Source organism: Nerophis lumbriciformis, linkage group LG06, assembly GCF_033978685.3.
Source record: "Nerophis lumbriciformis linkage group LG06, RoL_Nlum_v2.1, whole genome shotgun sequence".
NCBI classification, from domain to species: Eukaryota; Metazoa; Chordata; class Actinopteri; order Syngnathiformes; family Syngnathidae; genus Nerophis; species Nerophis lumbriciformis.
This window is the reverse complement of record NC_084553.2, coordinates 50,777,624-50,791,082: the sequence shown is the minus strand read 5'-3', so window position 1 is coordinate 50,791,082 and position 13,459 is coordinate 50,777,624. Positions and strand designations below refer to the sequence as shown.

Genomic DNA, 13,459 nt, shown 5'->3' with positions numbered 1-13,459 from the left:
TAGCCAAGAGTCTGTCAGTCATTTGTGCACGATGGGGGCGTAGTATTTATTTTACCTTTATTTTACTATTTCTGTCTTTTTTTAGGTGGCTAAAATACGCGGTGCTGCTGACCGCCGTCTAACGTTACGTGTGATATATTGACTAATGTAACCCTGCTTAAAAAAAATCACTGAACAAAAAGTATGAATAAGGTAGTGAACTGCAACAGATTCCCGTGTTTGCAATAACGTTATAACGTTAGCAGTGAGTTCACAGCCTCACTGATTTAACTACACAGCAAATAAAAGTCACGTTACTTAGCCAATAAACGTTATCTTACATTCAAAACTTACCGTTCTTTGTGCAACTTCAAATGCCGGACGAAGTTGGAAGTTGTTGCCTCTCCATCAGTAATTTTCGAACCGCATGTGTTGCATACTGCAAACCGTTTTGTGTTGACCACCTCGTAATTTTTATACCCAAACGAAATTATTTTAGGTATAATTTTTTGTTCACTGGCGTGTGGTTTGGACATGTCTTCTTCGTTGGTTGTCCTGCAATTTGATTGGATGAATGCTGTGTGATGAAAACAAAGTAGACCTAATTTGATTGGCTGTTGTACTGACAGCACACCAGCTGACACACGCAACGCTGATAGACAAGTACACAATGAAAAATACGGAGCGCTCCCGAATAACTTTTTCATCTTTGGGTTTTGGGGAAAGTAGCAAGTCATGTCAAGTCATGTCAATTCAAAAGGCTCAAGTCCAAGTGAAGTCACAAGTCATTGATGTTAAAGTCTAAGTCGAGTTGCAAGTCTTTTTACATTTTGTCAAGTCGAGTCTAAAGTCATCAAATTCATGACTCGAGTCTGACTCGAGTCCAAGTCATGTGACTCGAGTCCACACCTCTGCCATAAAGCATCCAGGGACGGCAGAACAAGAAAGAGTGACCCCCGTCTTTATTGTCATTACTATACTAAAACTTAATTAATCCTCCAAATTAATTTTCCTTAGAGTAAAAACAAAAACGGATGCACACATAAATAAACGCATACAGTAAATGGACTTCTAAAAAGTAGCTAAAACAAATAGAATTCACCGCAACATGCGTCTGGAGGCTAAAAACATAAAGTCAGTGCACAATGTATTATTGTTATTATTCATAGGGTCATTGACACAACATACATGTCCCTCAAATTGTTAGGTATATCGCACCTGTCCGCCATAAATTAATGCACAACAGTATTGAAAATAGTACTTTAAAAGTGAAAAAATGTCAAATAAAGTACGATGGCTAGGTTTTTAATGTTTGCAAGTAGAGATGTCCGATAATATCGGACTGCCGATATTATCGGCCGATAAATGCTTTAAAATGTAATGTCCGAAATTATCGGTATCGGTTTCAAAAAGTTAAATTTATGACTTTTTAAAACGCCGCTGTACGGAGTGGTACACGGACGTAGGGAGAAGTACAGAGCGCCAATGTACCTTAAAGGCCTTTGCGTGCCGGCCCAATCACATAATATCTACGGCTTTTCACACACACAAGTGAACGCAAGGCATACTTGGTCAGCAGCCATACAGGTCACACTGAGAGTGGCCGTATAAACAACTTTAACACTGTTACAAATATGCGCCACACTGTGAACCCACACCAAACAAGAATGACAAACACATTTCGGGAGAACATCCGCACCGTAACATGACATAAACACAACAAAACAAATACCCAGAACCCCTTGCAGCACTAACTCTTCCGGGACGCTACAATATACACCCCTACCCCCTACACCCCACCTCAATCCCGCCCACCTCAACTTTCTCATGCTCTCTCAGGGAGAGCATGTCCCAAATTCCAAGCTGCTGTTTTGAGGCATGTTAAAACAAATAATGCACTTTGTGACTTCTATAATAAATATGGCAGTGCCATGTTGGCAATTTTTTTTCCATAACTTGAGTTGATTTATTTGGAAAACCTTGTTACATTGTTTAATGCATCCAGCGGGGTATCACAACAAAATTAGGCATATTAATGTGTTTATTTCACGACTGTATATATCGGTATCGGTTGATATCGGAATCGGTAATTAAGAGTTGGACAATATCGGAATATCGGATATCGGCAAAAAAGCCATTATCGGACATCTCTATTTGCCAGCTTTAAGACGAACCAACAGTTGTCGAATAATCTTTTCTTTTTACCACATGTCAGAGTGGCACAATTTAGCAAAAATGTTGAACTTGCATTGTAAAAATATTCAGAAACAATAGCAGTAAACGTGATGTTGCATCCTCTAAAAAAAAAAACCCTACTGACCTTAATGGCCGAGTCAAAATGTTTCTTGTTTTATTTTAAACATGAATGAAAACTTCAGTTTCCGTGAACTTATACACAGGATGGTCGGTGCTTCGTGTGAAAACCCCATTTTGATTAAGATATTTCAGGTAAAAGTGACATGCATAAACATGTTAGCAAAAAGCTAATACAGAAGTGGAAATTCATTAGACATGTCAGGTGGCACAGGTGTAAGTCTGGGAATGTTACTGAATGGAATAAGTCATGTTATTTAAAAGTCTAAGATCATCTTTTACATGGTGTTATACACTTAAAATATCTTCTCGATCTTCCCAAGTCAAAATGACAACAGTCCGAGAAAATATATAAAGTTAAAAACAATAAATAAAGGAGTGTACTGGTCCGTTACAGTCAATTTGATACTATCCTGTTATTGCAACAATATAAAAAGTGTCAGATCTTAACACTTCTAGTGGTACTGTAGGGTAGAACAGTGTTCCTCAACCACAGCGCCACCTAGAGGGCCACCAAAAAAATATCTGTTTCTTAGCCAGTTGTACTCGATTGTAATAGACTTTTCCACCACTTATGACGATATCAAACAAACAGAAGAAGTCTGGGGAAAAGTCATAGAGAAGTTTTTTTTAAACGCAAAAATTATGACTAACGTGGTAAAGATCTATTTTCATTTACACTAACATTTTATTTACAGTTTATTTAAGAAACACATATATTATTAATTTAGTTAGAATGTATTCATTTTTCATCAGTTTTCGTGACTCCTTTCTTTTGTAGTGTATATAGTCTTTATTTTTGTAATCAGCCTAACACCTGAAGTCTTGATAATAATCTTTGTGATTCAGCACATGCTTTTATATCATTTGACAAGGTTTATGCTGTTAAAGGGGAACATTATCACAATCTCAGAAGGGTTAAAACCATTAAAAATCAGTTCCCAGTGGCTTATTTTATTTTTCGAAGTTTTTTTCAAAATTTTACCCATCACGCAATATCCCTAAAAAAAACCTTCAAAGTGCCTGATTTTAACCATCGTTATATACACCCGTCCATTTTCCTGTGACGTCACATAGTGATGCCAACACAAACAAACATGGCGCATAGAACAGCAAGCTATAGCGACATTAGCTCGGATTCAGACTCGGATTTCAGCGGCTTAAGCGATTCAACAGATTACGCATGTATTGAAACGGATGGTTGTAGTGTGGAGGCAGGTAGCGAAAACGAAATTGAAGAAGAAACTGAAGCTATTGAGCCATATCGGTTTGAACCGTATGCAAGCGAAAACGACGAAAACGACACGACAGCCAGCGACACGGGAGAAAGCGAGGACGAATTCGGCGATCGCCTTCTAACCAACGATTGGTATGTGTTTGTTTGGCATTAAAGGAAACTAACAACTATGAACTAGGTTTACAGCATATGAAATACATTTGGCAACAACATGCACTTTGAGAGTGCAGACAGCACAATTTTCATCAATTAATATATTCTGTAGACATACCCTCATTCGCTCTCTTTTCCTGAAAGCTGATCTGTCCAGTTTTGGAGTGGATGTCAGCAGGCCAGGGAATCTAGGGTCGATATTCTTCTCTTGATCATCTTCGGTGGCATAAGGGACGGTGTGAGCCAAGACAGCCAGGGGGTTTAGCTCGCTCGTCTGCGGGAACAAACTGCCGCCATTGCTTGCCGTGCTACCGAGGTCCTTTGTCCCTGAATTGCTCACACACTCCGGCAGAATCAATGGGGGTCTGGCGGCAGATTTCTTTGACTTTATCGTTGGAAATGCATCTGCTTTGAGTGTCACATGATATCCACACATTCTTGCCATCTGTCGTAGCATAGCTTTCGTCAGTAAAGTGTGCGGAACAAACGTCCAATTTCTTGCCACTTTTGCATCTCTGGTGCAACTTGAATCCGTCCCTGTTCGTGTTGTTACACCCTCCGACAACACACCGACGAGGCATGATGTCTCCAAGGTACGGAAAACAGTCGAAAAAACGGAAAATAACAGAGCTGATTTGACTCGGTGTTTGAGAAAATGGCGGATTGCTTCCCGATGTGACGTCACGTTGTGACGTCATCGCTCCGAGAGCGAATAATAGAAAGGCGTTTAATTCGCCAAAATTCACCCATTTAGAGTTCGGAAATCGGTTAAAAAAATATATGGTCTTTTTCCTGCAACATCAAGGTATATATTGACGCTTACATAGGTCTGGTGATAATGTTCCCCTTTAAACTGCAAATTCAATGTAATATTTGAATATGATTACAACTAAGAGTAAGATTACTAATTCAGTGTTAATGTTTGAGTGGGTCCTTGGACCCTCTGTAGTGGAAAGGTTGGGCCCTGATGTCAAAAATGTAAAAACCCCTGGGGGTAGAAGACACTGGAGCTTGCTTTTGATCAGTTTACTATTTATGGCTAACCCCCCCACCCCCAAAAAAACTTCTGCATTTGGAAAAATGTTTAAAGAAAAATGCGTACCAACTTTCGTGTCAGCTGACACAACTGATATTCAGTTTGTGCGACCAAATAAAATTCATTTAAAACTCAATAATTGTTTAAGGTGTATACATATTAGGCAAATATGACGCATTTATTTTTTTAATAGTTAGATTACCGTCTATGCAAAACACAAACAAAAAAATAATTTGTCAGAAAGTGCAAACAAAGACTCATGTAGCTTATTAATAAATAGAAGGACATTGTGTTTATTTAGTCTGTAACAATTTAGTATTGACATTTGTTTAAGTACGTTGTTTCAAAGTAAAAAAAAAATGCTTTGCATTCATTTATTAAAAATGCCTTTTCAGAAGCTTGATTGGTCTTTGACCCTTTACTATTGACATTATTACGAGTACTGTACTATAAAGCAGCCTCCATGTTTTAAACTACCTCCACATAAACAGTGACATGTGCCTTCTTGTGTTTCTGTTGGCGTCCAGGCTCTCAATGAGTGTTTTTTTCCACGTCCGTGCTTTCTCAGCATAAGAGAGTGACGGGTTTACAATGCCACTGTTTTCTTACAATAAACTTTCTCTGTAGTAAAAACAATTGGCTATTAAATGAACGTTGCAATGGCTCTCACAACATTAAAGGGAGCAATGGAAGTTTGTTTGTTTTTTTTCTTAAAAAAGAGCGAGGCTGAATAATTTTTTTATGTCAACTTAGATCAATACAAATAAATGAGTAGCTAGACAGGTGAGTTATATGGATGGACGGACAGAAGGGTGGACAGATGGACAAATGGATACAGAGATTGATGGATGGGTGGATGCACAGAAATCGATTGATGGATGATTGGACAGAATGACGGACAGAACAGACTGATGGATGAATGGATATAGCTGGTAAGACAGAAAGACAGGCATAGATAGAAGGAGGGACAAACTGACAGATTGTTGAACGAAATGACGGACATATAAGAATGGATTGGACGGACGCAAGTAGAGGGAATGACAGCCATAGATGTCGGACCAACCAAAAACGGTTGGTCATAGATCGGTAGTAGGATGGATTCAGACATGGATGGATGGACACACGGCTCGATAGAACGATGGACAAACAGACAGATATTGTGGACCTTTGGATGATGGATGGACTAACAAAGGGATAGAACGATGGATGGATTGGCAGACATTAAATGGAAATAGATATATGGATGGACAGACTGACACATACTGTAAAAAGATTGACACACAGACAAAGTGAGTCTGATAAATTGGCGATTGGATGGATATAGACGGACGGATGGAAACAGATTGACTGACAAACAGATAGCAAGATAGGACAGGTGAAAGGACACTACTAGAACAGTGATTCTCAAACTGTGGTACGTCTACCACTAGTATTACGCGGGCTCCATCTAGTGGTGTGTCAAAGAATCACTTGATTAAAGTACAGTGTTTTATTTTCCTATATTCAAACACAGTGTTACTGTTCAAACTGTGTGTAGTATTACAGTGGCCAAAATGTTAAATATACTTGATGAATAAAACCTCTGACTTGTTTTTTTATGAATAGTTAGGCCAGTGGTTCTTAACCTGGGTTCGATCGAACCCTAGGGGTTCGGTGAGTCGGGCTCAGGGGTTCGGCGGAGGTCAAGACACACCCGACTCATCGTGTAAATAAAAACTTCTCCCTGTCGGTGTATTGCGGATACGGCAACAGCAGAAGTCACACTGATTTGCAGGTGTGTAATTTGTTGTGAGTTTATGCACTGTGTTGGTTTTGGTCTTTGAACAAGTTGATGTTCATGCACGGTTCATTTTGTGCACCAGTAAAAAAAACATGGTAACACTTTAGTATGGGGAACATATTTACCATTAATTAGTTGCTCATTAACATGCAAATTAGTAACACATTGGCTCTTAACTAGTCATTATTAAGTACTTATTAATGCCTTATTCGGCATGGCCTAATTATAACCCTAACCCTCTAACCCTGGCCCTAACCCTCTAACCCTAACCAAATAACTCTAAATTAAGTCTTTGTTACTTAGAATATGTTCCCCTAGTGTCCAAAAAAACTCTAAATTAAGTCTTTGTTACTTAGAATATGTTCCCCACACTAAAGTGTTACCAAAAACATATAACTTTGTCTTGAATTTGAAATAAAAAGATAATTTTATTTTTCACTAAAGAAGGGTTCGGTGAATGCACATATGAAACTGGTGGGGTTCGGTACCTCCAACAAGGTTAAGAACCCCTGAGTTAGGCGTACTATGCTACTGTATTTTATTGTTGGTCATTATGGTGGTACTTGGAGAGCACAGTGTTTTTCTGAGGTGGTACTTGGTGGAAAAAAGTTTGAGAACCGCTGTAAAAGAATGATGCTGAACGGATGGAGCAATATTTAAGGAGTGATGGACAATTGAATTGACAGACAAATCAATGGGAAGGACATGCTGTAGGTAAATTGTCAGATGGACAGATACTGTAGAAGGACGGACAGGGACAGACACATATTCATAGATGCATGGACTGAGGTGGATCGATGTAAAGATGAGTGGATGGACACTCAGGAGATGAACAAGCAGGCTGTCACAGGTGAACCGCCATGGATAGAATGTCCGACAGATCGGACATATAGACAATCACTGTAAGGATGTAACAATATGACATTTCATACCACTGTTGTTGTGACTAAAATGTGCTCAAAAAGTACTTGTACACACACTGAAATCTTTTAACCAAGTTATCTTTTTTTAAGTAACTGAAATAAATAGACACACTCTTAAAGGGGAACATTATCACAATTTCAGAAGGGTTAAAACCATTAAAAATCCATTCCCAGTGGCTTATTTTATTTTTCGAAGTTTTTTTCAAAATGTTACCCATCACGCAAAATCCCTAAAAAAAGCTTCAAAGTGCCTGATTTTAACCATCGTTATATACACCCGTCCATTTTCCTGTGACGTCACACAGTGATGCCAATACAAACAAACATGGCGGATAGAACAGCAAGGTATAGCGACATTAGCTCGGATTCAGACTCGGATTTCAGCGGCTTAAGCGATTCAACAGATTACGCATGTATTGAAACGGATGGTTGTAGTGTGGAGGCAGGTAGCGAAAACGAAATTGAAGAAGAAACTGAAGCTATTGAGCCATATCGGTTTGAACCGTATGCAAGCGAAACCGACGAAAACGACACGACAGCCAGCGACACGGGAGAAAGCGAGGACGAATTCGGCGATCGCCTTCTAACCAACGATTGGTATGTGTTTGTTTGGCATTAAAGGAAACTAACAACTATGAACTAGGTTTACAGCATATGAAATACATTTGGCAACAACATGCACTTTGAGAGTGCAGACAGCCCATTTCAGAACATATATTTTTCCACGATTTCAGCACTCAGGTTGACCATACCTAAATAGACACAAAATACTGCATTACACAAGATTCAAGACTACCCGAATGTACTCGAATGATTGAAAAAAATAAATGTTTTTAAGCTAAATTATTGGTAAACACAGTTTATGTATAATAATTTACGTAAAACCGCGAGTAATGAATAAAGTTTTCATCAATTAATATATTCTGTAGACATACCCTCATCCGCTCTCTTTTCCTGAAAGCTGATCTGTCCAGTTTTGGAGTTGATGTCAGCATCTGCTTTGAGTGTCGTAGGATATCCACACATTCTTGCCATCTCTGTCGTAGCATAGCTTTCGTCGGTAAAGTGTGCGGAACAAACGACCGACCATTTCGTCTGAACTGATATAAATAGACACATTCTTAGAATACCCACTATTTTGCATGTTTGGTGTGTTAGTCTCGGTAGTTCATCAGTTTTAATGGCTAAGCATTTGTTGTTTTTAAATATCGGTTTGTACTGTAGCACTTCACGATGTATTCAAATGAAAAATGTGTAACAAATAAAATCTATTGTTATTATTTATTATTTCTGGTAGGCCTCGTGGCTACTCTGTTCAGCAGTCCTCAAACGCACCGTAAAAACCTCTTGTTGGTTCAATGAGAACAACTGAATATGTTAGTTGCTCAGACAGCAATGTGTTTATGTACGTTTATATTAATGTATGTTCTTTCCTAATGGGGAATGTTAGCCTCTCTTGTTTTTGTGTTGGCTTTTAAGCTAGCGAGCTGGCGACCGTCAGTCTGTGAGTTTATCAAAGTGCAGTTACTAATCACGATGTTCCGAAGATTTCGATTTAAAACGGGAACTCTAACCGTCTGGAAGTTTTACGGCGGCTGTCATTATTACCGTTTATCGTTACTTAAAGTTTGCTGGATGGACAGATGGAAGTTGGGCAACAGAAGGCAGGACTGATGGACCAATTGATTGGATGAACATGGAATGAAATTGGACCGACATAGATGGATGGATGGACTGACGGACACAGGTCAATTGACGGACAGACAGCGTAAAGAGGACTTAAAAAAACCTGTCATGTATGGTTTGTGGGCCCCCCATAGGGCCTGTCAATCATATTAGCCCGGGGCAAAAGCCTATTAATTACTGTACGTAATGTGTCGTTTGCAACGTGGGGGGCAATCCAATTCCGAGAGCTCATTTCCTTCTTGTGCTGCATTAAAAATTGCTGCCAGGCCTGTGTTGCATGCATGAACGTGTTCCTAGAATGTCAAGACGGACCCCCCCACCCTCCTCACCCGTCAACATACACACATATGAAGCCCCGGGCGCTCATTTAATCATCTACTTGTAGCTTCTAATGATCATGAATGGTCTTGTTCCGTTATTGTCTTAATCCTATTGCGCTCGTGACATTTCCCTCATCATGTCACACCTCCACAGGGTATTATGCTGACATGATTGTCTTTTTTTTTTTTTTAATGCAATTATTTCTCTTTTTCCAGGAGCCTTTTTGATCCCTTACATTCTTTTCTTGGTCATCGCGGGGATGCCATTGTTCTACATGGAACTGGCTCTGGGCCAGTATAACAGGGAAGGGGCGGCCACGGTGTGGAAGATATGCCCCGTCTTTAAAGGTAAACACACTAACTACTAATTGTCCTGTTTTATATTTGAACTTTTTGAAAGTTTACACTCTCGGGAATCCATAAAGTACACTTTTAAAACCGAATGACATACATTTCAAAAGACTGCTACATTTGTAGGTCACTTCCTGTTTTACAGATAATAAAGATTTGATGACAAGACCGTACCATTATAAACATTTGAAATGACAAAAATACACCTTTTTTTTTTTCAAGACAAGCGAAAAGAATACTGAGTTCCTGTTTTTCTGTCAACGGAAGATGACAGAACCATGCTATTTTGGATTCTCCGTGGATAATGTCTCTTTCAAATGTGCAACAATACTTAAAAAAATCTCTATAATTAAATGTCACAAATAATGTTTCTTCTGTATTAGAAAAATCAACCTGTAAGAAAATAATACCGTATTTCCGTATTTAAAGGGGAACATTATCACAATTTCAGAAGGGTTAAAACCATTAAAAATCAGTTCCCAGTGGCTTATTTTATTTTTCGAAGTTTTTTTCAAAATTTTACCCATCACGCAATATCCCTAAAAAAAAATCAAAGTGCCTGATTTTAACCATCGTTATATACACCCGTCCATTTTCCTGTGACGTCACATAGTGATGCCAATACAAACAAACATGGCGGATAGAACAGCAAGTTTATAGCGACATTAGCTCGGATTCAGACTCGGATTTCAGCGGCTTAAGCGATCCAACAGATTACGAATGTATTGAAACGGATGGTTGTAGTGTGGAGGCAGGTAGCGAAAACGAAATTGAAGAAGAAACTGAAGCTACTGAGCCATATCGGTTTGAACTGTATGCAAGCGAACCCGACGAAAACGACACGACAGCCAGCGACACGGGAGAAAGCGAGGACGAATTTGGCGATCGCCTTCTAACCAACGATTGGTATGTGTTTGTTTGGCATTAAAGGAAACTAACAACTATGAACTAGGTTTACAGCATATGAAATACATTTGGCAACAACATGCACTTTGAGAGTGCAGACAGCACAATTTTCATCAATTAATATATTCTGTAGACATACCCTCATCCGCTCTCTTTTCCTGGGGGTCTGGCGGCAGATTTCTTTGACTTTATCGTTGGAAATGCATCTGCTTTGAGTGTCGCAGGATGTCCACACATTCTTGCCATCTCTGTCATAGCAAACGTCCAATTTCTTGCCACTTTCGCATTTTTGGGCCACTGGTGCAACTTGAATCCGTCCCTGTTGGTGTTGTTACACCCTCCGACAACACACCGACGAGGCATGATGTCTCCAAGGTACGGAAAACAGTCGAAAAAACGGAAAATAACAGAGCTGATTTGACTCGGTGTTTGTAATGTGTTTGAGAAAATAGCGGATTGCTTCCCGATGTGACGTCACAACGTGACGTCATCGCTCTGAGAGCGAATAATAGAAAGGCGTTTAATTCGCCAAAATTCACCTATTTAGAGTTCGGAAATCGGTTAAAAAAATATATGGTCTTTTTTCTGCAACATCAAGGTATATATTGACGCTTACATAGGTCTGGTGATAATGTTCCCCTTTAAGCCACACCCACCAAATTTTAGAAGAAATAAATATGTTTACATATATTAGCCGCACCGGACTATAAGGCGCAGATTTATACCAGTGTGAAAGATTTTCTTTACATACCTTAATTTTTTCTGAACTGTGTCTGTAACGAAGCAGTAAAACGGCTAATTAAACAAAACGGAAGTCATCGTCATGAACCCACTAACAATGGAAGCTAGCTCTCCAATCAGCTAAACAGACTCCATAACTCCACGGTGACGTCTTGGTGAATTTACAAAGAACGTCATAGCAAGTTAATAATACTAACACAGACATTTGTAAACGTGTTAGCATACTCGCCACGAGCTTGATTACATTACGATAGTACGTACAAATGTGAATGACAACACTCCTACAGACATCACTCATGGGACGGTTTAGTAAGTAAGAATTATTTTAGCTACATTGTAAAACTTACAAATGTTGCTTGGAATAATTAATAAAGAATCATTTCGAGCAAAACCGCTATGGACGGTTATACTTCTGGTTCAAGGAACAAAACAGGAAGTAAATTTTCAAGCCGCAGCACCTGCTGCAAGCAAACTCGTTTAAAAGATGAGCTCAAACGATAACACACCTGTTCAGTGTTCTGTCGGTGTAATATGAAAACTATTTGTTGAATACTAAACATTATGGCTTTCGCAAAGAAAAATCCATAAATTAGCTGGCCAAACTGTTTTACAAACCACAGGGTTCAAAGTTGGAAAAAAGTAGCGTCTTGTAGTCGTGATAACACAGTAGCTTTAATGGGACAGAATAGAGTGTCTCTAAAAAAATGTTTTTAAAACATAGTCCTGTGTTTTAGTGAGGTTTTCCGTTTGTTAGTTAGTTAGACTTGTAGTCGTGATAACACAGTAGCTTTAATGAGACAGAATAGTGTATCTAAATTTTTTTTTTTTTAAAACATAGTCCTGTGTTTTAGTGAGGTTTTCCGTTTGTTAGTTCGCAGGCTACTTCCTGGTTTTCGGAGTATTACATAATATGACAGGACAGTCCCATTTTAAATTTGCAGACAGAGCACACAATTCTATTATGAGTCAAATGGCAAGTAGAGCAAATGCTTTTGCAACAAAGGTTTGCTTTGTTCATTCGTCTGTTTTTTTAGTTAGCCGTCTACTTCCTGGTTCTCAGAGAACGAACGAAGAATCGTCGAAAGGACTTTACCTTTTCATTAGCAACGAACACATGGTCGCTCTAGAATATCGTAAAATGTTGTGGAAAAGTGTTACTTTTGTCTAAATCTTGCAATCAAAACAATATTTGTTGCCTTAGCCCAGGGGTCGGCAACCCGCGGCTCTAGAAGCGCCGCCCTAGTCAATCAATCAATCTTTATTTATATAGCCCTAAATCACAAGTGTCTCAAAGGGCTGCACAAGCCACAACGACATCCTCGGTACAAAGCCCACATACGGGCAAGGAAAAACTCACCACAGTGGGACGTCGATGTGAATGACTATGAGAAACCTTGGAGAGGACCGCATATGTGGGTAACCCCCCCCCCTCTAGGGGAGACCGAAAGCAATGGATGTCGAGTGGGTCTGACATAATATTGTGAGAGTCCAGTCCATAGTGGATCCAACATAATAGTAAGAGTCCAGTCCATAGTGGGGCCAGCAGGACACCATCCCGAGCGGAGACGGGTCAGCAGCGCAGAGATGTTCCCAGCCGATGCACAGGCGAGCGGTCCACCCCGGGTCCCGACTCTGGACAGCCAGCACTTCATCCATGGCCACCGGACCTGTGCCCCCCCCCCTCAAGGAAAAGGGGAGCAGAGGAGAAAAGAAAAGAAACGGCAGATCAACTGGTCTAACAGGGGGGCTATTTAAAGGCTAGAGTATACAAATGAGTTTTAAGATGGGACTTAAATGCTTCTACTGAGGTAGCATCTCTAATTGTTACCGGGAGGGCATTCCATAGTACTGGAGCCCGAATAGAAAACGCTCTATAGCCCGCAGACTTTTTTTGGGCTCTGGGAATCACTAATAAGCCGGAGTTCTTTGAACGCAGATTTCTTGCCGGGACATATGGTACAATGCAATCGACAAGATAGGACGGAGCTAGACCGTGTAGTATTTTATACGTAAGTAGTAAAACCTTAAAGTCAC

General features: G+C 39.7%; 1 protein-coding gene across 1 annotated transcript in view; it reads left to right on the top strand.

The window, feature by feature from the left end:
- Positions 1-13,459, top strand: part of slc6a2 (solute carrier family 6 member 2) — a 102,540-nt gene that overhangs the window by 8,046 nt on the left and 81,035 nt on the right. Inside the window, exon 3 of the mRNA XM_061964532.2 lies at positions 9,644-9,775. Within this exon, the coding sequence (XP_061820516.2) occupies positions 9,644-9,775 (132 nt within the window). The remainder of the gene's footprint in view (positions 1-9,643; positions 9,776-13,459) is intronic.